A 27371-nucleotide genomic window follows, 5' to 3' on the forward strand; every position below is an offset into this window, starting at 1 on the left:
GACAGCTGGTTGCGGTCCGCTCGGAAGAGCTGCCGGCCGGCGAGCTGGAAGGCTGAGTCCGGCATGTTGTTATTTAGCCAGGTTTCAGTGAGACAAATCACAGCGCAGTTCCTCATCTCATCAGAAACACTCATTCTCAGCCGCAGAAGGTCCAGCTTGTTGTCCAGAGAGCGGACATTTGACAGAAAAAGAGATGGAATAGGGGGTCGGATAGCATTAGCCTTTAGCCTGGCTAATACACCGCTGCGCTTCCCTCGTTTCTGGCCGCGTTCACACCTCTTTCGCTTGCCCTTTGTGTGGTGCGTCCTGCTCCTCCACGCTGGTGTCCGGAGGAGTTGGAGTCTTCCCAGTGCAGTTTTAAGATTACTGTCCATAGTTGCTGCTTTTGTTGCCAAACTGTCCTTTAACTTATAAAGTTCAGTTCGACTATGACTCACACGCTTGAGATGCACGTAGTTAGTGTTAGAAGATACGGGAAAGTTAGTAAGAAGTTGGTTTACGCTGGGAGCGTGAGAAGCCGCTGCACTACTGCGCGCCGCCATCTTGGGTTTTTTGTCTTTGGAAGATCTTCACATATTTTGGTTTTGATAACAGGATTTCTGCTGTTTGGATTAAGCAGTTATCTGACTTATCGTCAAATTCATTTGATGGGTTCGGCGGTCAACAATCAAACTGTGTGGTTACGGGAGCTGAATCGCAAGTTGGACTGAATTGCAGTTCTGGAACTCATAATATGGGTTACATCATGAGGAAGTTGCTCGCTCGAATCAGGCGGAATGGTACTGGAATTTGGCTGTTTGGATTCGCCATTGAGAAGTATCAGCAAGAGTTTTAAGACAGACAAAAACAACCAAACAATTACTGTTTGTTTGTGAATTTGGCTCCCCTAGGCTGACCTTGGTCAGCTATCTCAATTTCTACTCAGAATTATGTAAACAAGATGCTGTGCCCCCTCCTACCTAAGGACATCTGTGGATCTGCTCTGGGCTGGCTGATAAAAATTCCACCACATTATCAAAGACAATGGCCTCTGTGACGTGATTCATGGACCTATCTGCAAACACACATGCACACATACACACTCATACAACATGCACCACATCGTCTTCCACCGCCTCTAACAAACACACACACACACACACTTTTCAATGTTTCTCAGTCATCTCTCTCACTCCAACCCCCCCTCACTATCTTAGTAATTCTTACGTCGGCTGTCTAGTGGGCCTGGGGTACTATTAGAAAGTTCTGTACCATTAGTTTTAGCATTGTCATGTTTCAGCTTATTTAGCCTTCCTGTGCATTTAGTTTAGTTTAGTTTATCTTAGCTCATACTTTAGATATTATTAGATTGTTAAATTCCTAATTGTTGATTAGTTCAGCTTTAACTTTATCATGATTTTTTTTAGATTATTTTAGCTACTATTTTGACTGTCTTAGCTCATGTTTAGTTTCATGATTTTATCTAGGTTATCCTATATTTCATTTGGATTATACATGATTGATATTTTTACTTCTGTATTTTTATATCTGATTATGATTTCATTTAGATTATTTTAGCTACTATTTTGACTGTCTCAGCTCATGCTTAGATGTCTGGTTTCGTGATTTTATTTAGATTATCCTATATTTCATTTAGATTATACATGATTGATGTGTTTTTTCTTTCTTTTTTTGTTTCATTATGTACCTGCTGTATTGGATTCTGTTTTTGTTTCTGTTGTAAAGCACTTTGGATTGCCTTGATGCTGAAAAGTGCTATATGAATAAATCTCACTTCACACATATGGTACAATCCTGTTGATGCTCGGAGCATGCGCTGGGTGGATGACTCTCAGCTACTACCACAGCAAACCTGAGCTCATCATCCGGAAAAGCTGGCAGGGCTACAGCCACTGAGGTCCATCAACTGCGGCGGCCATCTTGAATTGGACAGCCTCCAAAAACATAATCAGCTGTAGATGTACGTCAGGTGACTACCCTCTAAAAAGTTTCATTAAAATCCCGTGAGATATTTTGCTAACACACACACGCACACATACACAGGCGGGCAAAAACATGATCGCCTTCAGCCGCAGGCGACAACAATCCTAAAATCATTTCAGTTCTCCTGACTCGAGCTCCTCCACATGTACTTGTACCAGCATCGTGGTAAATGTGAAGTGTCTGTACACAACTTTCGACATGACCTAATTTGGCGCTTTGAAGATGACAGGTTTCAAGCAGCTACAGGTGGTTTTCGGTTCAAGCGAGACCTCAAATATCACAATAACAGCGTCACAGTGAACATGAGGACTGCAAACATTTATACACTCACCTTTTACCAGACGCTCCGTGGTAGACTGTTTCTCCTTGTCTTTATCTTTTCCTGACATGTTTGCTTTGCCTGGAAGCTGTTTTGTTTTTTCAGTTTACAAATCTCGTTTCTTCCCAGTCCAGCTAGCCGTCAGTCAAGCTAGCACCTAATTAACTCCTACTAATTATCCACCGCTATGCTAATTATCAAGCAATAACCCCCAGAAAGAAAACAAAAATCCCATCTATATAAAATGTGTGTGTGTGTTACCCCGGAGAAGCTGGCGTTAAGCAGCTAATCGGATTTAGTTCTTCCTTTCCAGCTAGTTAGCCAGCTAACATCTTAAGTTCTTATCGGCGAGTCGGAGGAAGACGAGCAGAGGCAGCGGCGAAAAGCGCCGGCTCTCATCTTTGTTTGCTTTTAATAACGACAGAAGAAGAAGAAGAAGAAGAGAGGACGCAGAGCTCGAACCGTACTGCTCCTTCCCAAAACGCAGGTAGCGTCCTGACAGAGCGTCCTCCTCCCCGGATTAGAAACCCTAATCTGACAGCGAGTGAGGAGCAGCTCAACGGCGGATTTCCTTCGACATGGTGGAGGCGATGTGACGTGACTATGGAAACGTAACATGTGGGGAGGCGGCGCGTTCAGGAACACTCTGTAAATCCTAAACGCGTCCCGTCAGACCCTTACAATAGTCATTTTCTCAACGACTCATAAATTTTGTCATTCTTAATATAGGCGATATAAAACTTCTAATAGGAAAGCGCGAATTGTGTTTGGAATATTTAAAAAATGAAGTAATGAGATGTTATTTTTAAAAATTTGTCTTATGAGACCCGCGAAACTAAAAAAGCCATTATCGCTTGAAAATACGAGCTGTGGAAAAACGTCCATGTTTGACCACTAGATGACCTTCTTGTGTCATCTTCAGCAATATGTTGCTCAGTGCAAAATGCAACATATAAAGGGAATTTAAAAAAACAACAACAATTTTTCCTCTGCTCAGCAACTTGTATATTTATATTTCTTGTTGCACAAGTATAATCAAAGCCAATACATAAAATCCTATGCTTCTTTTTTTTTTACTCTGGCCAGTAGAGGGCAGAGCAACCTGCCTGAGGTCCATCACTCCAGATAATATCAAGTTGCTGCAGTGACAGCAACCAGGTAAAAAGTGAATCAGCTTCATGATGCTTTGTTACCTTGACAAACCACTAATCCTACTCAGTAGTCCAGGACTCTGGGATATTTTTGCCTGGTCTTGTCTGTGGCAAAGTAAACGTAAGTAAACAGCACTTCACAGTTCAGGTCAGAGGTTTACATTAATTCATCAAAAGAATGAATGTCAAATTAATTTGGGTCTTTTAACAATTACCACCCCAGAGTTAAATGGTTGTACCACATCTTCAGTGGTTTCAAAATAATTAGGTGAGCAAGTCTGAACATATACATACACTCCCAAATATTATTTGGGAAAAAGTCTCTTAGCAAGTTGCACCTCAACCACATGCTTTTCGTATCCATTAAAAAGCTTATTATTTCTATATAACATGACGCTCAGGCTCATGAGGAGTGGATGGAAACCTCTGACCTCAGCTGCACATTTGAAACTGTTGCGGCCTTCCAACAACCCATAGTTTAAAAGCCGCGAGAAGACAGATGTGTTCAAATTAAGCACCTGAGTGAAAAGTGATACAAAAAAAACCCAACATATTTATTGAACTTGAAAATAGCATTAAATTCCACTTAAACATTCTTTCAAAGTAAATACCTAGAATGTTACACTGGAGTTATCAACAACCACACGTGAAAACCATGGATGCAGAAGAAGATGAGTACAAAGAAAAAAAAAAGCAGCAAACATTTAAGAGGACTCTTCAAACTGAACTGAAAGCAAAGGTCATGCACTTGTTAGAAATGCTGGTTCATTAGAAACATTTGTTTTCCTGTAGTTTTTCCTAACTGTTGTGTCTGCTGAGTCCATGTCTTTGAGGCGAACTATCATCGATATGAAGCAGATAATTTCAGAGCCTCATTATCTTTGCGATAAAGTTTAAAAGAAAAAGTCAACATCGCATGCAAACGTTTGCGAGTTCACCTCAGGCAATGGAAGACAAGTACGAGCACCAAGCAGCATGTAGCCCTGGAGGAGGTGTTCCTTGTCTCTGGCATTTGTTACGTATTGTCTTTCTGCTACTGGAGAAGCCTCGCTTATCAGACTGATTAGACTTCTTCAGCCCACAGGAGGGAGGGGGATAAAATACAGTAGGAGGAAGAAAAGACAAAATGCCAATCTAATGAGTCATGGTGGAGGAGGTTCTAACGCTGAAAAAGCTGCACACAGAAAGACATGAATTCATCAGCAGAATGTGATCAACGTCATTTTTAAGTGTAGGCACTCGTGGCTCTTCAACAGTGCACAGCAGTCAGAAGGGAGGAGGAAACAAACAAACAAAAAAAAAAGGATTTTTAATTTCACACCAACGTAAAAAGGTTCTCCCGAAACCAAGTTCGCTCCTCTCAGATTTATGGCTTGCATGTTTACAAAAAGAGTGTTTTGACATCACAGATACGTTGGGAGCGATGATGTTTGTACTAAATGCTTCACTTACACACACAAGGAAAAACAAAAACAAACTTTAGAAAAGAGCTGGAAACAAACTAATGTGGGAAGTCTTTGGCGCTCAGTGTGGCAGAGAACTGAACAGAAACATACAGCACGTATGCCATCCAAAGAACTGTTGGCATCATATTCCCATGAAGTCCCAGCTGGGGAGGGGGCGGGGGGATTTAAAGACAACAGACATCATATGAGGAGTGCTGCAGAACAACAACAACAACAACACACACACACACGGAGTGTAATCCTTCATTTCTAGCTGAGGCTCTACAGGCCTGCCTACTTGTTCCACCAGTTCCCCGTTCCTTTCTGACTCGTGCTTAGAGACAAAGCAGACAGCCACCGGGATCCAGGAGAGGCTGGACTCTCCTTGAACACAGACCAACCAAAGCCCTCCTTTATACATGTTAGTCAGTCTATTCTGGCTAATATTAGCAGAACTGTTAGTCCTAAATGATATAGAAATTCAAATATTCCTAAGTACCATGGGATTTTTGTTTTGTTTTGTTTTTATAAAGAAATCACAGCATAGAATGCAGTTTATGCCTGAATTTTTCTGGGAAACGACATCTGCACAGTAATCTGGGTCTCTCCTTGCTTGCATATAAATTAGCACGCTGTGGATGAGCACGATGATTTCAATTCCCTTTCAAAAGATCTTTTTTTAAAGTTTCCCATAACAGAAACTTGAGGAGCATGTTAAAAGAGGGAAAAGACCAGGCAGAGTGAAAAGTGCCGATAAGCGACGAGTCCCAGCTCCGTGACACATAGGCTGATGATAAGTCACTCGCAGCAGCCTGTAGAGGGATGGAGGGGGGGGGGCCTCCTTTTTGCTAAAGGAACTCTGGCTGATCTCGTCTACCTTTCTGGGTATTTTTTAAATTTCGTCGGGTGGATTGGCACAAGTTAGTGGTGAGCATGAATCCCTAGAGGGGACCAGACCAGCCCGTGGAGATCTGCTTTCTGATCAAAATCCCAGAAGGCAGGTGACATTGACAAAAAATTGTTCTCAAAAGAGTTCCAGTAGTGACAAAGACCCCAAAATCTTTTTTTTTTCTTTTTTCTTTTTCCTTTTAATTTACTGCAGGATGAAGCCAGGTTGCGGGGCCATACGAGGCGAGGGCCTCTGAGGCAAAGCAGGAGGGTACTGATTGAGGTAGTGGCTGGGGTATCCAGAGGAAACGTTGGGGAAGGGCTGCCCCGTCCTGGGAGGAATTGGTGGGTACGGGGAGGCCGAGTAGAAAACAGGAGACTGGGGAACGGAGGCTGGAGTTGGAGCTGGATTCAGGACGGGGGCTGGCTGAGATGGAGGAAGTGGGGGCTTTCTTCTGGGCTGGGCCATGGGAGAAGAGTTGTCGTTGCCATCGGTCAGCAGGGAGATCGCCGCTGGGGCATCCTGAGATCGGGTGGAGGAGACCGGCACCTGAGGGAGCCGCTGGCCCTTCAGCACCATTTCCTGCAGCTTCTCAATCTTCACTCGCCGTAAATGGGCCAGCTTCCTCTTGTTCTGGTAGGCATCGATAAAGGAGTCCAGGGTTACGTCCCCATCCAGGAAAGAGTCAGCCATGTTCTGTTGACAGAAGTAAAAGAAGCTTTAAGGAGCGAAGAACAGAAATGTGTCCGGACTGAATCAACACGGAGCTCTGAACCAAAACAGGTCAGGGGTGGAAATAGCACCCTGGCAGGAGCACAAAGAAAGTCAATCACATAAACTGCTTTAGATCATTTAAAATTCAAATCACCTAAATAAACCAGGAGCTGCTGCTTGTTCTTGTGATTACATTTGCATGCTGTAGCCTACTGCTGTTTTAAATTGCAAAGCCAAAGCGCACCTCAATTGTTGAGACAGACATTTACACGCAAGTTGGAGTTCATTAAACATGCTTACTTTTTCAAGTAATCAACTACATAGCTGGATACTTAAAAAGTGTCAGGACAGGTGATTACCGCTGTGTTAAACTGCAACCTCCAAGTTAGCTCAGAAGCTACAGAACAGCGACAAAGTACTCACCCCCCCTTACAGATTTTTTGTTTTTGTCCTTTGTCTCACTTAAATGTTTCAGGATCATCAGACAAAAATGACTTGAGTAAATACAAAATAAAATTAAGTCTTTAAATGATGGTTTCATTTATTAAAAAGGGGAAAAAGCTATTCAAACCAACCTGGCCCTACGTTAAAAAGTAATTGCCCCCTCTTGTTACATTGTAAATTTACTGATTTTTTTTTTTTTTTGGAAAGCTGAGTTTAGTTTCAGTAGCTACACCCAGGCCTGATTACGGCCTGGCTGGAGACTCAAGAAATCGCTTAGAGCCGTTATCCTCAAATTGAGAAAACGTGAAACAGTGGTGACCCTTCTCAGGAGCGGCTGGTCGACCAAAACCACTCCAAGAGCACGTCGGCAACTCATTCAGGAGGGCCCAGACTCAGAACGTCTGAAGCTCTGCAGGCCTCAATCGACTCAAGTTAGAGTTCATGATTCGTCAATAAGAAAGAGATTAAGGCGCAAAAATGGCCTCCATGAGAGAGTTCCGAGGCTAAAACCACTTGTTGTTTAGTCTCACATTTACTAAACAACATCCTCATGAGCCCAGAGACTTCTGGGAAATATTCTGAGGGCTGATGAGACAAAAGTGAAACCTTTTGGAAGGCGTGTGCCCCGTTACAGTTGGCATAAAACGAACGCCGCGTTTCAGAAAAAGAGCAAAAAAGCGGTGGTGGTAGTGTGGTGGTCCAGGGCTGCCTTGCTGCTTCAGGACCTGGACAACTTGCTGTAAATTGATGAAACCAACGGAAAATCCTGAAGGGGACTGTCCCGCCTTTAGTTTGTCGCCTCAGGCTCAAGAGCACTTCTTCAGCAGGGCAATTCCTCCCCAACCACATGAACGACAAACTACCAGTTCTCACAAACGCTTGACTGCAGCTGTTCCCGCCAAGGGAGGAACAACCAGTTATTAGGTTCAGGGGGAAGTTCCTTTGTCAGATAGGACTAGGTTGGTTTGGATAACCTTTCTCCTTTAATTAAATGAAACCGTCGTTCAAAAACTCGATTTTGCATTTACTCAGGCCATCTTTGTCTGATAATAACAGAAGGAAACTGTAAGGGGATGAATACTTTTTCACAGCACTGCAGCTTCTAGACACAAACAATGGCGCTTCTATGGAACCCAACAGCTGGAAAAGCAGGTATATGAATCAATGCTTCAGGATGCACGAGGGCCATCTAATGAGAGCGCTTACCTCCGTCTCTTCTTCTATTTTGGCTCCCTCTGCCTGCAGCAGGGCCAGCAGAGTGTCCAGGGAGCTGTTTCCAGACTTGTGGTCTGTTAAATCGCAAGAGAGAGAAACAACAAAAAGGTTATGGTTCTGCTGTGCCTGACAGACTTGAGAGGATGTTCAGTGTTGTGACCTGTCAGGATTCCTTGTTTGACTGTAGGACGGGCAGCACAACCAGCAGAGCTGTGCTCTCAGTGTTCGCTGAAGCATCTCACAGAATAAACACGAGCACATGCGCTGTCACGCACCACACAAATGTTTAACTTATCTAAACCCACTCCTAATTCTCTGCTGTACAGGCTCTGAAGGAACCGAACTGAATGACTAATGGGACAAAATGATTTTGTAGTTTAAAAGGAATTGTTCAGCCATTTTTAAAATTGCGTTTCTGTGTAAAATTTATGAATAACCACGAACATTTTGCTCCACAGCAGTTTTTACCATTAAAATACAACAAATAACACAATACAAAACATATTTTGGACCACCTGCTAATTAAATAGGATTATAAAATTTCACATCGTAATAATTTGTTTCTGATAAATAAAACCAGGCCTTTTGTTGCTCATATAGATCACCCATTTTAACCAAATTGTCACATCAGTTCAAGATTTAAGGTTAAAAGTGGTTCTTTTCATCAATTTTTAAAGCTTTTTTATAGCTTAAATCATATGGAGAGTGTTCAGATTTACAAAACGTCTTTTGCGTGAACTGCTATGAAATTTTTGAGACTGAAGCCGTTTTCAGACAGCAGCAAACCAGCTTAGTCTGAGTCAGTTCTATCGAACGTAAACTATTTCTCCAAACTGAGGTCAATCAAGAAGCCATCTTCAACAGGAAGGATATTCTTTATTATTTTTACACAAAAACTCTGATCAAAATGGCCAAAATATTTATCTAAGGATCTCCTAATACCTCTTGAAGAGCCTACATTATTTTGTTTTGGGTTTTTTTCTCCCCCTGGGAAAACTGCAGCTCTGTTTGTTTTGGAAGCGAGGGAAATAGCAGTTAGATAGCATTAAGAGGTGGTAAATGAGCAACGTGTTTCTGGAGAAATAAATAAATAAATGAATAACCCACAGCTGGAGCTTTCATCTGTGAGTGGTTTGGATTTAACAAGGAAGACTTTGAACAACCGCAGCTTAATTACTGGAATTGGCTCAGCTTTTCCACATGGAGGGCTCGCAGCATTAACGATTTTAGGACGTTTATAGAACTGAGTTCATAGCCATAAGAATTACTCCGAACTTTCCTAAAGCTCCCTTTTGACTAATAAGTGTTTCAGAGACTTAAGGTGACTGTTAGCCGTGTTGCTAACAGGCAAACAACTGTCAGACCACCACGCTGAGAAGAAACTCTTGGGCAAAAAAGGGTTGGAAGATGAACTTGTTAGTCGGAGGATGGACTTATTAATTATTTCCATTGTCAAATTCGCTATACTAACAGCTTAGTTCAATAAGAGCAGTGGTTATTATGTTTTAACATAGGCCACAGGTGTTCAAAAAAAAAAAAAAAGAGTCACTCCTGCTGTCAGATGATGTGAGAGGATAGATGTAAAGTTTGTTGATTTTCATCCCAATGAGGGAACAAAGGTAAGAGGATCAACGTCTGAATCACAGTTCACCGCTGCATTAGGTTATAGTATTAAATTAAACATTAATACAGTGATTTAAGGAATGTACAGTGATTATAAAACGTATTGCCCCCCCTAAATGTTTTATGTTTTTACTGCTGTCATAAATTAGTCATGGTCAACATAAAATTGGCCTTTCAATGTTGAAATCACATTTCTACAGAGTAATATCAATTAATTAAAAATATTTGATGTAAAATAACTAATTGAATAAATATTCACTCCTTCAAAGTGACTGTTGGAAATCAACTCAGAGAAAAGATTATTAAAAATTACAACTCAGGGGATGGAGACAAAACAATTTCCAAGGCCCAAATCATCCCCAGGAGTTCTGTTAAATCCATCAAGAAATGGAAGGAATATGGGACATGTGTAAATCTACCAAGAGCAGACCATCCTCACAAACTGAGTGTGAAGAAGGGGAATAGTGAAAGAGACCACCAAGACCCCTGTGAGCTCTCTGAAGGAGGTCCAAGCTTCAGCAGGTGACGTGGGAGAGACTAGATATAACCCCTGTTACCCAGGTTCTTCATCAGTCTCAGCTTTATGGGGGAATTTGCAAAGAGAAAGACTCTGTTGAAGAAAACTCAGATTAAATCTCCACTAAAGTTTGACAAACTATTTAATAGGTGAAATTAATTTTTGATCACATTGCCCAGCGCTACTTCTGACACAGGGGTAAAGACAGTGTGTTTGCTGAGAATTAAGCTCAAAAACGTCAACCGACACCACCTTCGTGTCACAGTTTTGTTTGCATTCTGAAACCAGGTTGAAAGTCAATACCAGCTAAAACTGCAGACACACAACGTGCCACCGTGACAATGAGGCGAATGACACAGCAAGAGTTACTGATCTCTACAGCAGAACTGTAGACTTTCTAACATCCCACCAAGCCTCGAATGAGCTACAATACAGTGAATCTCTAATTACACCAGACACTCCGGCTTAACCCGATATGCTATCCTGGACTTTCTGCCATGGCAACCGAGGGAACAAAGACGTAATCAGATTTATTCATGCCCTGGACAATGAGAGCACTGTCGGTCAACTCCTCAAACTTTCCTTATTCATGGTGAATAATTTCAGCTTTGCCAAGCTACATTTTGGCCCAACATTCTCTCCTTGAAATCATAGTGTTGGCTTGATAAACAGGTGATTGTGATGAAGTAGACCCCGAGCTTCACATGAATACCAGTTTTGTTTTCCATTTGTAACATATGACGTCAAATAAAAAGCCCTCAGATCATCAAGTTGATAAAATACTATACTAGCACATTGTGCATCAAAGTTTAGAGGATCACAAATATCAACCACGCAACAGGAAAACTCAGGAGATCGACAACTGCTATAGAAAGGAGGCAGTTTAATTTCAGTATCTTTTCTTGTGTAGTTTAACAGATACACTGAAAAAAATAATATATTTTTATAATATATATAAAATATATATATCTGCCACATATGCTGAAGTATCCTTCAGCACGATGGGTCCAAAAATTAACAACTAAAGCACATTTTGTGAAATGTCATGTCCTGTGACATATACAATATACATGTAAAGTTCACAATGTTTCCCATTACGTATTTTGCGTATAAATTGGGTTGAAGGGTTGGATAGTTACAACGTATCGCAGCTTAAAAATCACTTATGCTACACAGCATAACAGGATCACTGTTGTTGTGACATTTTGTTATCTGTGACCTTCTTGCAGCTTATCTGTATATAGGTGAGTATAAAGGAGAGGTCCATACCGCAGTCGGTGCGTGAGCCTTTTTTGTAGGATTCAGATGTTTTAAGAGTAAAACTTGTGTACCATTTATGTTTAGGACTTTAAGGCTTGAATCAAGTTGTGTGAGTGAGTCCTGTTGTGTTGTCATTTAGTGTTTTACCTAGCTACACTGATACAGCTGTTACTGATCCCACACGGAACACCACAAGAAGCAACACCTGTGCATTGCATGAACAACAAATCCACATTAAAACAGCACAGGGCTAAGGCCATTACACCACCAAAAGTGGTCACAGTAGACAACCGGTACTGTTCGCAAAGCGCAGCATGAGATAGTGTGACGCTAGTGCTGTGTCATTGAAATGCTAACTCTGTTAAAAGGGTGCATGTGTGGCGTTTCAAAGTTGCAAGGTCCATGCCATGAAAATTATGACCTAAAGGTCTGTGATAACCTAGTATTGCTGCAGATTACACTACATGTGTGACAGTATCAAATGCATATGAAGGCAAAATGTTAAGGCAATATTTCCTTACAGCTACATATGTCAATATGCTATAGAAACACAAGGCAGATACGCAGAAGTGTGACTGGGGTGTTAGACAAGGGCTTTAGAAACAGGGCAGCTGATTGTGGATATACAACAGGATCCCATACACTTCAGTTTTGTGTGGAGTCCCCTGCAGCACAAATCAAGGCATCTCCCTGCTGTCTGAACATCTGTCCCCCCCCTCACACAACATCTGTAGATACTAATAAGACAACCAAGCCAAGTATTGTAAGTTTAGGTTTCTCAAACCTTTATGATTATGTATGGGCGTATCTTTACTTTTGGGTATAGGAGATTTGACCTGTTTTTTTTAAGGAAAATTTGTGAATTTAGAATCGCTAGAAAACAGAAATTATGTATTTTCATCACCTAAAAATATAGTTATTTACTATATTTCCAAAGCTCTGGGAAAATTATAATATAATGTTTCAACAGTAGATCAAAAGGAACAAAGCAAACACTGGTTTTAGAGTGAGCCTTTTGGGTTTTGTACAGAAACAATAGTTTAGCCATAAATGAGGGCTAGATAGAGGTATTTTCAAGCACAAATTTGGAAATAAATAGTTTTAAGATGAACCTTAGAGGAAAATAGCTCAGCTCCAGTACTACTGTACCGTAGTAATGGTGGGCAAAGCCCAACGTAAAATCTGACTGAATGTCTAATCTTTTTTTAGACAATACAGAGATGACAGCATACACAAGGTCCCTCTGTAATAGGACCAGGTTTAAACCTGACTGGTGTACACTTGTTAAGAAGCCTGCAGAACTGGATTGTACAGCAAGACTAAACTCATCTTGTGATCAGTCACAGAAAACATACAGTACACAGCTGTGTGCCTCAGCTTTGTAAAAGACAACGCAGTCTGACACCCTGTCAACTGAATTAGTTTGCATACAGGTTGACTTTAATGTATAAGGAAAAAAGATTGTTCTGACAGGAGTTTAGAAATGACCCCCAAAACTCCTTCAAATTTCCCAATTATCTATTAATTGTTAGCCCTAGATTAAAAAAACTCACTTTGGCTTTACTGACAGTTGTTTCTTTTTTTTCTGGCTGTGAAATTCAATCTCTTTCTGTCTGTTTGTGTCACTCCTGCAACAATAAAGACTTGTGCTTATCCACAGCACTTTAAGCACACACAGTTTGAGTGGAGATCATGAGACAACCTCTTAATTAAAGCTCGTCAACTTCAGTTGTGGGTTTGGAGGGGGGATTTTTGGTCTACTCAACGGCCTCTCTCCTTTTTTTTTCCTCTTTCCCCTGTTCCCAGCATCCACCACTCCTCCCATCCCACCCACTGTGGTTGTTATACTCAGCTTGCCTGGCAGCAAAATGGTCCTCTGAGACTAGCTGTCCTTAGAGGCAGAAGAAGGTGTTAGAGAGAGAGTGTGTGTGGGGGGGTGGGGGGTTGGGAGGGGGGGGTGTGATAATGATGACACCACTTTATGCAAACAGAAGCAATACAACCAGCCACCATATGCTGAATCCTCCATCTGGGTCAAACAGCTACTTTTCCTTCAGCTTCATCTCCAGCTGCTCAGTAGCAAACCCACAACTAGGCCGGCTATTGCCTGGAAGGCGGGGGGGGGGACTGGGTATCCTACATTTTATTAGAGCCATCACTTACTGTCATCAAACGAAACTATGCTGCATTAGTTTATGAAAATATTAAGTCCAATAGGGGCTGGAGTGCTATAAAAAACTATCAATAATTAATTTCTTATTCATTATAGATAACTTCTTGAAGAATTTCAGTTTGGAAAAACAGAGTTTACATCCAACAGGACTGAACAGATAGTCCAAATGCAGCCAAGACCAAAGTGGATGCTGTCATTTTAGAACAACTGTAGTTTCTAAACTTTTATAGCAGTCCACATAAACACTATTTTATAAAGCTTTATACTGTTGTCAGTTTTATGTTACACTGTTCTTTAATTCTGTGGTTATTTACCACTGCTACAGAAGCACCTTCGGGGCATCCATAGGTCATATCCATCTGGAATGTCTTTATATTTCTGCCCAAATAACTGTGTAATGCATAACTGCAACACAATGTAAAGGTTTAAATAATACTGTTTGCACAAACAACTGCACAGTCATAAGACGGCAGCAATCCACTTTGAAGTTGGGTCCAATCAAACCATTTAAACAAGTTAGAAATGGTTAGCCCAGTCAGTGTAAAGGTTAATAAAATAGTGTTCACATATACCACTAAGAAAGGTTTGAGATTGGAGTCGGTTTAAGGTGACAGCAACCCACTTTGGTCTTGACCAAATCCAGACTAGCGGTCTGTCGGACGTACTCCAAACAGAGTGGGTTCAGGAACCTATCAGCAACAACTAAAACATTAATAATTTACAGCTTTTAGACGTAAACCCTGCTTCACAATAGTGGAACTATTTTTTTCAAGCTAGTAGAACTTGACAAAATGGCTGAACTATTATTTTTATGACAGTAGAAATTAATAATAAATAACAGTAAAACAGTATAATTAGAAGGAAAACAATTTGACAAGCTTTCAAACCTTACAGAGGCAGCTGCCCTTATAAGATAGAGGACAAAGTCAACCTCTTTTCAGAGTAATACTATTCTAAGGTTTCATGGAAACCAAAGTGTAAACAAGGTCCCTAGTATCGCCTCAGTCTGCTTTACACACCGGGAAGGACTGAACGCGTGTCACTGAGGGATATCAGATCCATGAGAGCCTTTTCTTATTTGGCAGCACAAATCTAAATCAGATCAACAATGTGATCAATGTTCCGTTACTGTAGCGCTAACATGACAAAAGGACATGCTGTAATAAGGCTTCTGCGGTCTTTGATGGGAAACAAGAACTAGTCCAACAGGTCTCTTCAGTTTGGTGACGTGGAGAGAGAGAGAGAGAGAGAAACTGCAAACCACATGAACTTCCTATAAGTTTAACTGGCATTTAAAAAAAAAAAAGGTTCCTGCAAATAATAGAAACCACATGACGATGAGGTCATGTCAAACTGAATGTTTCATAACAGAGCTGAAAAGATGGGCAGGTTTAAAAATGACTGGATCACATAAAATGTAGTTATTCCATCAAGACTGACTTAAAGCAGATCAGTAAAAAGTTAAGAACCAAATATCTTTAAATATTTTGTTTATTTTCTTACTGTGCACTACAGACAACACTGCAACTAACCCCTATGTTCATTTCTCCATCAGTTCTTTTGTCTGTTAGCTAGTTACATGATTTAGTTGTTAAATAAGCAAGTAAGAGTCTTTCACTCATCTCAACAACATCTCAACTTTCACTCATCTCAAGGGGGACACCTTCAAGCTCCCATTTGCTGTTGCCAAACCAAATGTCTTCTGGAGAAACGTTTTATGGTCAAACAAGACAAAGAATGAGTTATCTAGCCACAGTAACAAGAGGTTTGGAGTTGTCAAGGTGAGGCTTTCGAACATAAAACACTCTACCAACTGTCAAGCACGGAGGTGGTAGCATCAAGCTGTGGTGCCGGTGCATTGCATAAAGTGGTTGGGATAATCTATGCAGAGCAACCTCTTTTTGACCCTGTGTGGATCAGAGAAAATTTACAAAAGCAGACGAAAGACGGACACACAACAGGTTTAACCTCACATAAATCCAACAAACCACAAACTGCCTGGAGAAATAAAAGTTTAAAAATATAAATATAATTGTGATTGGACACTGTTTGAAATTTTCCCCCATTTTTGTATCAATTCTCAATGACTCCTAAGATAAAAAAAGCGAATCAAAATGGTTCCCAGTATCTTGTGTGCATGTAGCTGCGTACCCATTGTAGATTTGCGCAGCTGGTAGGACTCGAAGCTCTCCTGAAGACAACCGTAGCGCTTGGTGAGCTGCTCCTTCTTCTGCTCAAGCTGAGGGTGGAGGATGAGGTTTTGCTCAGCCAGGGTCCGATTGTTGGCCAGTGTCTTCTCCTTGCTCTGCTGGACCTCCTGCATCTACGAGAGGAAACAGAAACCCCATCAGTCACACCTGGCGGGACATCTTGCTTTATTGTTCGAAGCAGCCTCATTTAGGAAAAGAGAAGCTCGAGAAAGAACCAAATGAAGACCAAAAAGGAGATGTGGTGGTCAACGCAGAATACTTACATGTTGTTGTCACGCATTTACAACTCTGCCACAAACCTCAGAGCAGGGCAGATTTTGACACCCTGCCTATAGACTACAATCATGACTTCATCACAAAAGAGTTTAGATCTATAAAATACGTAAGATGATATGATTTTACTTATGAATGTCAGCGTTGTCTGTTTTTTTTCTTTCCTGGTATTATTATAACTGTATCCATATATCTCCTCTTTGTCTTTTTCCTGGCAGCTGCATCTCTAACATCCTTCTACCAATATACCCACTGTCCCTCCTCTGCATGTCCAAACCATCTCAGTCTGGCCTCTAACTTTATCTCCCAGCCGTTCAACTTGTGCTGTACCTCTGATGACCTCATTCCTAATCTATACATCCTCTCCCCTCCCAAGGAGAACCTCAACATCTTCAGCTCTGCCACTTCCAGTTCTGTCTCCTGTCTTTTTGTCCGTCCCACTGTCTTCAAACCATACAACACAGCTGTTCTCACCACTGTCTTGTAAACCTTTCCTTTGACCTTTGCTGACACCCTTTTGTCACAAATAACTCCTGAAACTTCTCTCCATCCACTCCATCCTGCCTGGACTCTCTTTTTCTTCTCTTTACCACACTCCTCATTTTCCTGGACAGTCAGTCGATCCGAAGTACTTGAGGTCCTGCACCTTTGTGACCTCTGCTCCTTGTAGCCTCACTGTTCCACCCGCCTCCCTCTCATTCACACACAGGCACTGTCTTCCTATGGCTGACTTTCAAGTGAAACATAAATACAGCATTACCTACAAAACAATGATTTTAGTTTAGTGCTAGATTTTTATCATCCAGCTAACACATTTAAAAAGTATTAAGTATTCATTACTAACAATGAGTGTGAGCACATTGTGACAAATAGTACAGACTACAGAAATGATTATTCATGTCACAACTTTTTCATGTATTTAACACGTGCTTTTAAAAGACTCACGTTAAATAAAAGCTCAACATAGAGAACGATAAACTTTTTATATATTTATATATCAAGAGAAACAGAGGGGGGGTCCATCACAACCTTCTTCACCCTACCAAGCCTCACACGTGCACACACACACTGATAAAATTTATTGCAGCAGCAAATGCAAATTGCTGCTATTAAAAGCAAAACACAAACTTTAAGCTAAAGATAGATTTAAAACGATAAACAAACCTTCCGTTCAATTTTCTTGAGTTCTGGAGGTTTAACCAATGTCAGAATAGAAAAAGTGTAAAACGCTTCAATGGATGAGGTCTGGAACCAGCTAGATTACTTCACCGCTTTGAATCCTGGACAGACAGCGTGTAAACTCATTGTCTGAACTTCAAGGACAGTTTTGTTTAATTGAATTCATATACGTTGACATTAAAAACTTAAAACAACAATTAAAAACAACAATTTCTCAAGGCACTGTGTATAAAGAAAACCCTGATGATGGGAGATTAGCTCTGCATGACCCTACCCAGGAAATAGTGACACTCACCTCCATAACTATGACATATTGTACAATAGGAAATGTATCTTACACAATAGTGGATAAAAAAAACTGCTATTTTAAGCTCTGCACCCGTCTACAGAGCCTGTGCAATGGTGTCACAAAGCTGTGGTGATGAACAGCAGTTTGCTGTGCATCGTGTGCACCATACACGTGTTGGTTGTAGGACCAACAACCGTATGAGAAAAATCTCGACAGGACATTCCGCCTTCTTCCGTTCTTGAGAACCGAAGCCATGAGATCCCGTTTTACAGGAGCTGCCATGTCCTATTTTTGGAACCAGAGTCTGTGCACAAGCGATACAGTCACGGTGTTGCAGACCTGCTGGAACCTAGAGTTCCCAATCCAGCAGCATCTTTTATCAGCCTCTTTGCTTTTTAAAGGCCTACACTGACTGAACAATGGCAGAAACTACAAAAACCAAAATTTAAAGAAATCTGGGTGGTATTCCCTAAGAAAAGGGAAAAATTAGTGTGTATTTTACTGCAAATATTAACTGATACAATCATGAAGAGTGAGTAAAAACAACCACATAATCAGTGGATGAATAAAGAAAAAAAAATCTAATGCTATTTGTCAAATGACTCATTTCACACGTCCGCCTAACATGCCATATGGGCAAATATAACCAAGACTGGGTGAGAAAATGCAAAAAAAATTGGTGTAAAATACACCAGAGTTTGTAAAGCTTGTGAAACTATTATGTATATATATATATATATATATATATATATATATATATAACACGCAGAAAGAGCAGTTTGCACCATTGCCTCCTATTATCTGAGCCCATTTGTTTTTCATCACATAAGAAACTGATCTTTATATAATATTCCTAATCTCAGGTTTGCTCTCTACTGAGGAAAATGTTCTACATCAATTCATTTTCTTCTATAAAGGCTAAAATTCTCACTAGGCCTATCACAATAACAAATTTTGCTGGGCAAGTAATTGTCTCAGAAATTATTGCGATAAACGATAATATTGTTTTAACCTAATGTAATGATAATAACATAATAGTGCAAGTACATCCTCTCAAAGATTAATTAACTTTACTTTCAAAAGAACAGTTAACACTGAAACTGGAACAGAAAATAAACAAAACAACCAAAAACAAAAATAAAATGGACTCTCAGTCTCTGTTCACAAAAAATGCACTTGAATAAAAAAAAAAAAAAAAAACGGAAATAAAACCTTCATTCAACCAAAACAGTACGGATTATTAAGTCTGTAAACTAAACTGCCCTTCAAAAAGTAATAATTGTTAGTTTTATATAGAGAAGATGGACAAAACTGCCAGTTTTAGAAACAAAAAGTGCAAACTAACAAAAGCACACGGCGACAGAAGCACAAATGCGACATACCGGCTCACAACGGTTCAGCGGTTTGCCTCAGTCATTTGGTTTGAATCTGAAGTGCTCCCACACCGCTGCTGTTACTTTGACCTTGAAACCAATTCCATTTCGGTTTTTCCCCTAATATCAAACAGTGTTTCATTAGCTTGCTAACTCCTAGCGGGCGCTAATGCTGCAGAGGAAAAAGACACTGCGCCTCGGCTGGCTATCTGACGTGATAGGTCACGCCCCCTTACGCTTACAAAATGAGAAAGGGAGGGGTCAGTGAAGAGCACCGGAGCTGAGCCTTTTGTCATCTAGTGTCTTCAGTAGAAAGAGAGAGACAAGAAGAAATGATAACGCCGGAAACTGAAACTTATCAACCTCATTTTAAGTCATCGTGCGATTAATTGATTTATCGTTTATCACGACAGGCCTAATTCTCACAAAAAAAATGACATCACTGGCTTATTGGGCCAAAACCTCATTATCAGAGAGCTGAAGTAACACACAATTAGACAGACTGCTGCGACAATTCGCAGGAACATTTTTATGACTCTTGATTATCTAATAGCAGATGAATTTACTCCTTCCTTCGGTGTAACCACAGACGCAGACACAAAGTGAAAAGGCTCTGCAGGAAGTGGGAGTTGTTACATAGAAAAGAAACAAAACCAAAAAAAAGATGAAGACCGAATTCAAGTCGTCTTAAATCAAAACTCCTAGGCAAAACATTTAAAAATTCCTAACACTGATGTTTCTATGTTTATGAAACCTAGAGATGACAAACTTGTGTTTAGGAGCAAAACTGGAGCCAGGTTGATCTGAGGGGAAACAGTTCTGCTCAAAGAATAATACCAGTAAAGCAATATAAGTTACAATAACAGCTTTGATCTAAATGTCTACAGTACAACAAGTACTGTGCTATCAGTACTTGGAAAGGAAACTTTATACATCAACCATTAAAACTTGTCTTAATAGCCAATTAAATGACTGACCAAGAAAAGAAAAAAAAAAAAAAACTTGAAAATGGTCATTATGGTACACTGTTTCTGAAGGGAAAACAACAACAAAAAGTAGCATATACAATTAACCATCCATTTCCTTTACCCGCTGCTCGTTTTACGGTCGCGGAGGAGACGGTGTCTGTCTCCAGCAGTCGCTGTGTGAGAGGCGGAGGACACCCTGGACAGGTCTCCAGTCCATCACAGAGAGACGGAGACAAATGAAAAACAACTGTTCACGCTCTCACTCACACCTAGGGACAATTTTAGAGTTACCAGTGAAGCTAACATGCATGTTCTTGGTCTGTGAGAGGAAACTGGAGTAGCCAGAGAACACCCACACACTCACAGGGAGAGCATGTAAACTCCACCCAGAAAAGGCAAGGAGGCAAACCTGCGACCTTCTTGCTGCGAAGTGACAGCTCTAACCACTGCACCGCTCTGATGCCCCGCAGTATACAGTCATGTATCAGGGCATAATAAAAAATTATCTAATTTTTACCAGGTCCTAAAATTATTCAGATTTAACCTCAAGTGAACAAAAACATACAGATTGATCATGTGATTATTTAACACAAGAAAAGTCCACCCATGATCTAGCAGATACGGAGTCTCCTTTAGCAGAAATAACTCCAAGGAGTTGTTTTCCGTCCGACTTTATTAGACTATCACATGGTTGTGAAGCAATTTTGGTCCACTCTTCTTCACATTGTTGCTTCAGTTCATTGAGGTTTGCAGACATTTGTTTCTGCTCAGCTCTCTTAAGGTCCCACCACAGCATTTCAGTCAGGTTGAGGTTCTGGACTCTGAATGGACCATTCCAGCACCTTGATTCTTTTCTTCTTCAGTCATTCTGTTGTAGATCAGCTGCTGTGTTTGGGATCATTGTTCTGTTTCATCATGACCCAGTTTGGTCCAAGCTTCAGCTGTCAGACAGACAGTCTCACATTTGACTCAAGAGTCCTTTGGTCTACAGAGGAGTTCACGGTCGACCCAAACCATCACACCTCCACCAACGTGCTGACAGCTGGTATGAGATTTTTGAGCTGATATTCTGTGTTTGTTTTTTGCCAGACATGGCACTGTGCATTATGGGTAAACATCTCTACTTTGGTCTTATCTGTCCAAAGGACTTTGTTCCAGCTGTCCTGTGGTTCATTCAGATGCAGTCTTTTTCTAACTGTCCTGTCATGAAATGAACTTTAACCTTTAACCTGTTAACGGAGGCCCATAGCTGCAAGGATGGACTTAGTTTTCCATTTTGACTTGTTTTTAGACTTTGTTTAGTTTAATAAAAAGGTACAGGGTAAAATCTGTTGTGTTTTTGTTCATTTGATTTAAATAATTTTAGAAGGTGGTTAAACCAGATCATTTTTATCATGTCCTGATGTGTAAAACCAGAGAATTGAAAGAGGGTGAACTCTCTTTTTTCCATGACTGTACCTGCAGTAATTGCTTGTAAATCCCTTCTAATAAAATTTATTATGAGAAATAAATTAGTACTAAAATTTCAGTAATTTACTTTAAATTCAGTAACGGTAGTGCATAAACAGCTAAACTCATCCAAAGCAAACGGTGATAAAGTGAAAATATAAAAGAGTGTCCTTCTCAAATTCCCATCCTGCTGGCTTCAGGTGGAAAAGTAACATAAACAAGTTAAACAGCTTCAAACATGTCTTACAGTCCAACTCCAGGTTCAACTCCAGTATTAATTACATACAAGTCACACAGCAATAACTGCAACCCGCCATCAACAGATAGATTTAAAATCACGTGAAAAAAAAAAAAAAGACAGGATGCACCGAAAGTAAACAAATGCAGTCATTTGCATTATTCAAAATGCTGCAGCTGCTGAGAATTCCCCAAGAAAATTGGATTATTGTCATCAGAAAGGGTCTGAGCTGAGGGTTTGTGTTCACACCGTTCACTACTGCTGGACTTTACACTTCATGCTTCCCACCGAGCTCAGGTTTCTTTTGATGCCTTCTGACGCCTGCGGCCTTTGTTCCCGTTCCATCTACGGGGTCAGGAACCAATCGCGCTCATGGACAGCTCCACCTCAGACGCATCTTCACCTGGATTCTGTAATCTTAGTGCCGGCCTGAGTCAATAACTGATGTGTCACTGTGCCGAGCCCGTCCCTCCCACTCTGCGTCCTGTGAGATCTGGAAAACAAAACTATGGAGACGAACACCCAGGGCGTGGATCCAAAGCACCAGGAACCACACAAAGGACAAGCCCAGGCGGTACAGAGTTCGCTCAAATGGCTGTTAAACGCCATGTAGCCTTCTTCGTCTTACGAGATGCAAACAATCTGGCTGACTGGCACGCGGCAGTACCCCCTGCATCAGAGCACGGGCCTTTGTCGTGTTCCCAAACAGCAAGTTCGTGCAATATTAGCTCCAAATTAGACTGCTGGAGAGAAATTCCCAGCACTGACTGTGACAACTGACAAGACAGATTCCTGCGCCCTGACGGTGTGTATTTGACAAAGCCACGCTCTCCCTCCCTCCCCCACCAAAACGGACAAGCTTAGATTTCACTGCTGAACGAGAACAATGGAAAAGGGGCATGATGGGAAAGCTGTACCAACAAGCAGCAGGGATCTGCTCGGGCTGATGGCAGATTTAAGCCGACTTAAAATTAGTATCAGCAAGACGGTCTGACGGCGAGATATGATGGCGCTGTCGCCGTTCTGCTCATACCTGGGAAATAACGTTATGTTAGCTCTCAGGGTATAAGCCAAGGAAGAGTCCCAGCTACCACCATGCCAAATTTGAGCTCAAGAAGTCTAAAACTGACTGAACTATGACCATTTTTGTGTTTCCAAAGGTCAGCTCTCTGCAGTGGCCATCTTGAATGGGTTTGACTGCCATAGTTAAGCATGTACAACTGGAAGTTTCATTAAAATCCATCCAGTAGCTCATGAGATGTTTTGCTGACAGAACGCCACAGTTGACTGACTCAAACAGTTAATGGCAAGGTTTTAAAAAGAGATATTGAACCCACACTTAAGAGCACAAGTTGGGTCTGATTCTCAGCTACTAACACACCAAATTTCAGCTCAGTATCTGTAAAACATACTGAATCATTCTGTGTTTCCTCAGGTCACTTAGCTGTGGCAGCCATGTTGAACAGACTCGCAAACCTAATAAGATGTACATCCAGTACTTTCACATGGGCTAATACATTATCTCCTGCCCTTTAAAATGAAGACTTTGGAAGCACAAATCCTGAAAATGCTGCAGCAGATGTTTGTCTGAGGTAAAAAATCTTTTCAGGGACCACAGCTGGTTATCACTCTGTATGTGCTGTGTGTGTGTGTGTGGAAAAAAGTGAGGCTTATCTGCTGCTGCTTATGGTAACAAGGCCAGGCTTGCTCATCAAGACCATAAGTGTCAACCAGGTACGCATTAATGGGGAATTTCTGAGTCACCGAGCTCCTGGACTCGGGCCAGAGAGTCAGGAAATGACTTCCGAGTCTGAAAGAGTCCTTTTTTTGTCACTCAACAAGGTGGGGGTACGAGAACAAATCTGAAAGTCCTGCTCCCAAATTAGGAGGAAATCCACGTTCATTTCGCGTCAAAACAGTGTAGTTATCAGATACTCCCCTGAGCCGTGAACAGACCGTGTCTGAGATACGGACCGAGGGGGCTAAGTTTCGTTTTCCTCGGCTTGGTGTCGGTCTCGGCCCTAACGGAGAAGTCACTCTTAAATTGGTCGATTTGTGACTGGAGTTTGGCGTGGCGACTTGTCCATTACACAGAGCCGAGGCTAGGCTATTTTATCATCTGACATGATTTTAAATAAGCATAAAGGCAGACAATACTTGTCTGTGTATGTTCCGCAGTGGGAACAGACGAGTTTTAGTTGTCCTGGGAACGCGGGGTATTTAGAAAAACGGTGAAGTGGGATTTCTGTTTGGGGTTTTTTCGAGTATTAAAACTTAAACAATGCTCGTCTCTGCCCCGTGCCAAGGTTAACAACTTTACTAATGCTACGGGTCACATGAGCACCCTAACACGCCACGTATTTCTGAGTAAAAAACGCAAACTGTGGTTCTAAGCAGCTCCTGAGACTGTACCGACCGTGTTGGTAAAACACAACAAAAGGCTCGAGGAGAAAAAAACAGTGACCGAGAAAAGGAGTGAGCAGCTAACACCGGACCACAGCGTACCTCGTCCATCTCCTGCACCATGTTGGCGAGCTTTTCGTCGTCCTCCAGAAATTCGTTGAGCTGCGTCATCGTGTACGCGCTGAACTTGTTGGTAAAACTGGACATTTTTTCGCTCTTCTTGCCGTGTGTGTCTTCGCTCGCCTCGCAGACGGTGACAGCTGACTGCGCTTCCTCTACAGGAAGTGGGGAGACGCAGGCCCCGTGGTGCCTTCACGTGTAGGCGGAAATGCCGCAACTACCGGTTGTCAGCGTAAAAAAAAAAACATTTTATTGATAGAAATAATTACAGTAGAGCAAGTAAAGACAGCAACAGAGTGGGGAAATGTGGTCAGTTTGTCCTGCAGCAGTCTAAGCTTAAAGCAGCATAACTAAGGGATAGTCTTAGTTTTAAACCATTCTTTATTTTGTCTCACAGAACTGAAATCTGTTTCACATTAGCTCTTACTGGACAACTTTCAAGTATAAATAACCCTGGTAAAATTAGATTGTTTGTCTCTTAATTAACTGTTGTTTGCAACATGAAAAATCATTTTTGTTGTTTTTATAAGCAAAATGTATAAACAAAATGTAGACAAATTTTGGACTGTATTTTACCAAGTGTCATAACATCATGTTTAGACTTCCCTTCTGTTTGTTACCTCCGCCAAGTACGTCATGTTTTCTGTAGAGTCTGTTTGTTTGTTTGTTTGTTTGTCTGTCTGTCTGTCTACATTATTAGTCAAAAATTATAAACATATTTTCATGAAATTTTCAGGAGACACCAAACATGCTACAAGGAACAAGTGATTAAATTTTGGTGGTGATTCTGTCAAAGGTCAGGGTCACAGATCAGTCCGTGTTCTAACTCTGCAGCTGTATAACAGGAATGTTAAACTCCACAGCTGGACACCTCATGGGTCTAAGGTGATGCCAGTTGATTTCAAGGTGACAGGGTCAAAGGTCAAGGTTACAGATGACCTTGTGCTCTTACTATGCAATCATGTAACAAAGGGAAATTAAACTGCACAGCTGGTCACCTCTTAGGTCAAGCATGATCACCATTGATTTCAAGTTCATGGAATTAAATGTCAAGGTCACAGCTGACCTAGTGCTCTAGCTCTGCAGCAGTGTAATGCAGGAATGTCAAACTGCACAGCTGGACACCTCATGGGTCAAAGATGATGCCTGTTGACTTCAAGATTCATTGGGTCAAAGGTCAAGATCACAGGTAACCCCTTTGTGAAAAACCTCTCTCTGCTCCTACATGTGACCCTTTTGTTTCCTCCACCAAGGAAGTTGTGTTTCTAGTTGTGTCCATTGGTTTGTTTGTCTGTCTGTTATTAAGATTATGTAAAAACTAATGAACAGATTTGGAGGAAATCTTCAGGAAATGTTGGGGTTGTCACAAAAAAACAATGGATTCAGTTTTGATGGCGATTCAGATTATGATCCGGATTGCACTGTTTTACAATCACACTGTGGCCTTGGCTGAGGTTTGTACTCTCTGAGTGATTCTAGTTTAATGTTTAATCACAACAATCAATGTTCTGTTGCCGCCACAAATGTAACAGTGTGAACACCAATGAGTTGAGGGCACTTTGACTGGTTGTGTCAATAAACGAAAAAATATAATCAGTTTTGTAACAGTGTGTTGACATTTTTGAAATTAAATGAAAGAACATTAAAAAAAGAAAACCTTGTTTTAAATGATTCTAAAAATATTTAAAGCTGTAAAATATGTCTGCTTATGTATTTACCCCCTTTACTTTGAAGCCCCAGCCACCACCTTCAGAAGTCATACAATTTGTCAAATAAGATCCACCTGTGAGCAGCTAAATGTCACATGATCTCAGAATATAAACTGTACACCTGCTTTTGTAGCTCCCAGAATCAACACCTGTGCAAGATCTCTAAGTAGTGTGGGCTACCACCAAGGAAGAGACAGCATGAAGACCAAGGAACTATCCACACAGGTCAGAGGCAAAGTTGTAGAGAATTACAGACGCAAACAATAAGATTACACCACAGAAAACCTGAGTGGGTTCTACAAAAGTCATGAACTAGGCAAGGACGGCATTAATCAAAGAAGTAGCTGCTAGGCCAAAGAAAACCCTGAAGGAGCTGGACAGTTTTTTATTTAGTCATTCTTTTTGTTGTTGTTATTGTTTTTAAATGTTTGCATACTTTTATGTAATATTGTTGGAAAACACATCTAGTTGCTTTGTGCATAAAATGTGCCATACACATGAAGTTAGTCTTGACTAACCTCAATCCATAGCACCACTATAAGCTGAACTCCATGGAACAGTGCTTACAGGAAAATAAAATAAAATCAGACTGTCTGGAATTTACCAAAAGGCATATTGGAGTTATATGGAAGAAGGTGATGTGGTCAGATGAAATTAAAATTGAACATTTTGACCATCAAAAACAACACCATGTTTGGTACCAACCTAACTCCTCTCATCAGGCTGAAAACTCCACCCCCACAATGAAGCATGGCAGTGGCAGCATCATGCTGTGGGAATATGTTTTTCCCCAGCAGGGACTGGGAGAAAAAAAAAGATGGATGAAGCAAAATACAGAGAAACTGTTGAGGTAAACCTGTTTAAGATTTGTTGGATAGTTTAAATGTTCTGGAATGGTCAAAATTAAGCCCAAAGCTCAGTCCAACTGAGAATCTGTGGTTTGATTTTAAGATTGTTGGACACGAGCAGCACCCATTCAACCTGAAGGAGCTGCAGCAGTTTGGTCATGAAGAATGGACAAAAAATCCAGGTCACATAGACCAAGGTCATCAAGACGTACAATAATGGAAAAAACTTGAAGCAGTAAGTGCTGCAAAACATGGTTCTATAAAGTATTAACTTTTGGGGGGGTAATACATATGCACACACCACTTTTCAGTTTGACATTTTTAGAAATGCTTTAACACAGTCTTTCCTCCTCATTTAACTTTTTAATCTGGAGTATTTTAATAGGTTCACTGTTTATAGTCCAGTTAAAAATCCATTTAAATTCCAGGTTGTAAGGCAGCAATATGGAAACACTACAAAGATTAGTAAATAACCTTTGCAGTCAACTGTGAGTAAATATAAATACTGACACCTACAGACACTTGGAGTTAACCTCATTGTTCAGAAGGTAAAAAGTAAACATCTTTAATCCCGCAGAC

General features: G+C 40.9%; 2 protein-coding genes across 5 annotated transcripts in view; both read right to left on the reverse strand.

Annotated features, from left to right (window-relative positions):
• The window catches only part of ppp3cca (protein phosphatase 3, catalytic subunit, gamma isozyme, a), a 56971-nt gene extending 54053 nt beyond the window's left edge, over positions 1-2918 (reverse strand). For 3 of the 4 annotated variants that reach the window (XR_001809031.3, XM_017433979.3, XM_017433978.3), the window contains exon 1: positions 2315-2918. Coding sequence is in view for 3 of the 4 variants with exons in the window: in XM_017433979.3 (XP_017289468.1) it covers positions 2315-2372 (58 nt within the window). In the remaining variant the exon portion in view is untranslated. The remainder of the gene's footprint in view (positions 1-2314) is intronic. The other variant, XM_017433980.3, reaches the window with a different exon arrangement.
• A 1060-nt stretch (positions 2919-3978) lies between these two features.
• Positions 3979-24408, reverse strand: vps37ba (VPS37B subunit of ESCRT-I a). Its single transcript, XM_017433988.3, has 4 exons — positions 24218-24408; positions 15885-16056; positions 8152-8234; positions 3979-6483 (listed from the first exon to the last, which is right to left on the reverse strand). The coding sequence occupies exons 1-4, from the start codon at positions 24320-24322 to the stop codon at positions 5992-5994; spliced, it is 852 nt and encodes a 283-aa protein (XP_017289477.1). The 5' UTR covers positions 24323-24408; the 3' UTR covers positions 3979-5991.
• Positions 24409-27371: the final 2963 nt, after the last annotated feature.

Source organism: Kryptolebias marmoratus, linkage group LG1 (assembly GCF_001649575.2).
Source record: "Kryptolebias marmoratus isolate JLee-2015 linkage group LG1, ASM164957v2, whole genome shotgun sequence".
Taxonomy (NCBI): Eukaryota; Metazoa; Chordata; class Actinopteri; order Cyprinodontiformes; family Rivulidae; genus Kryptolebias; species Kryptolebias marmoratus.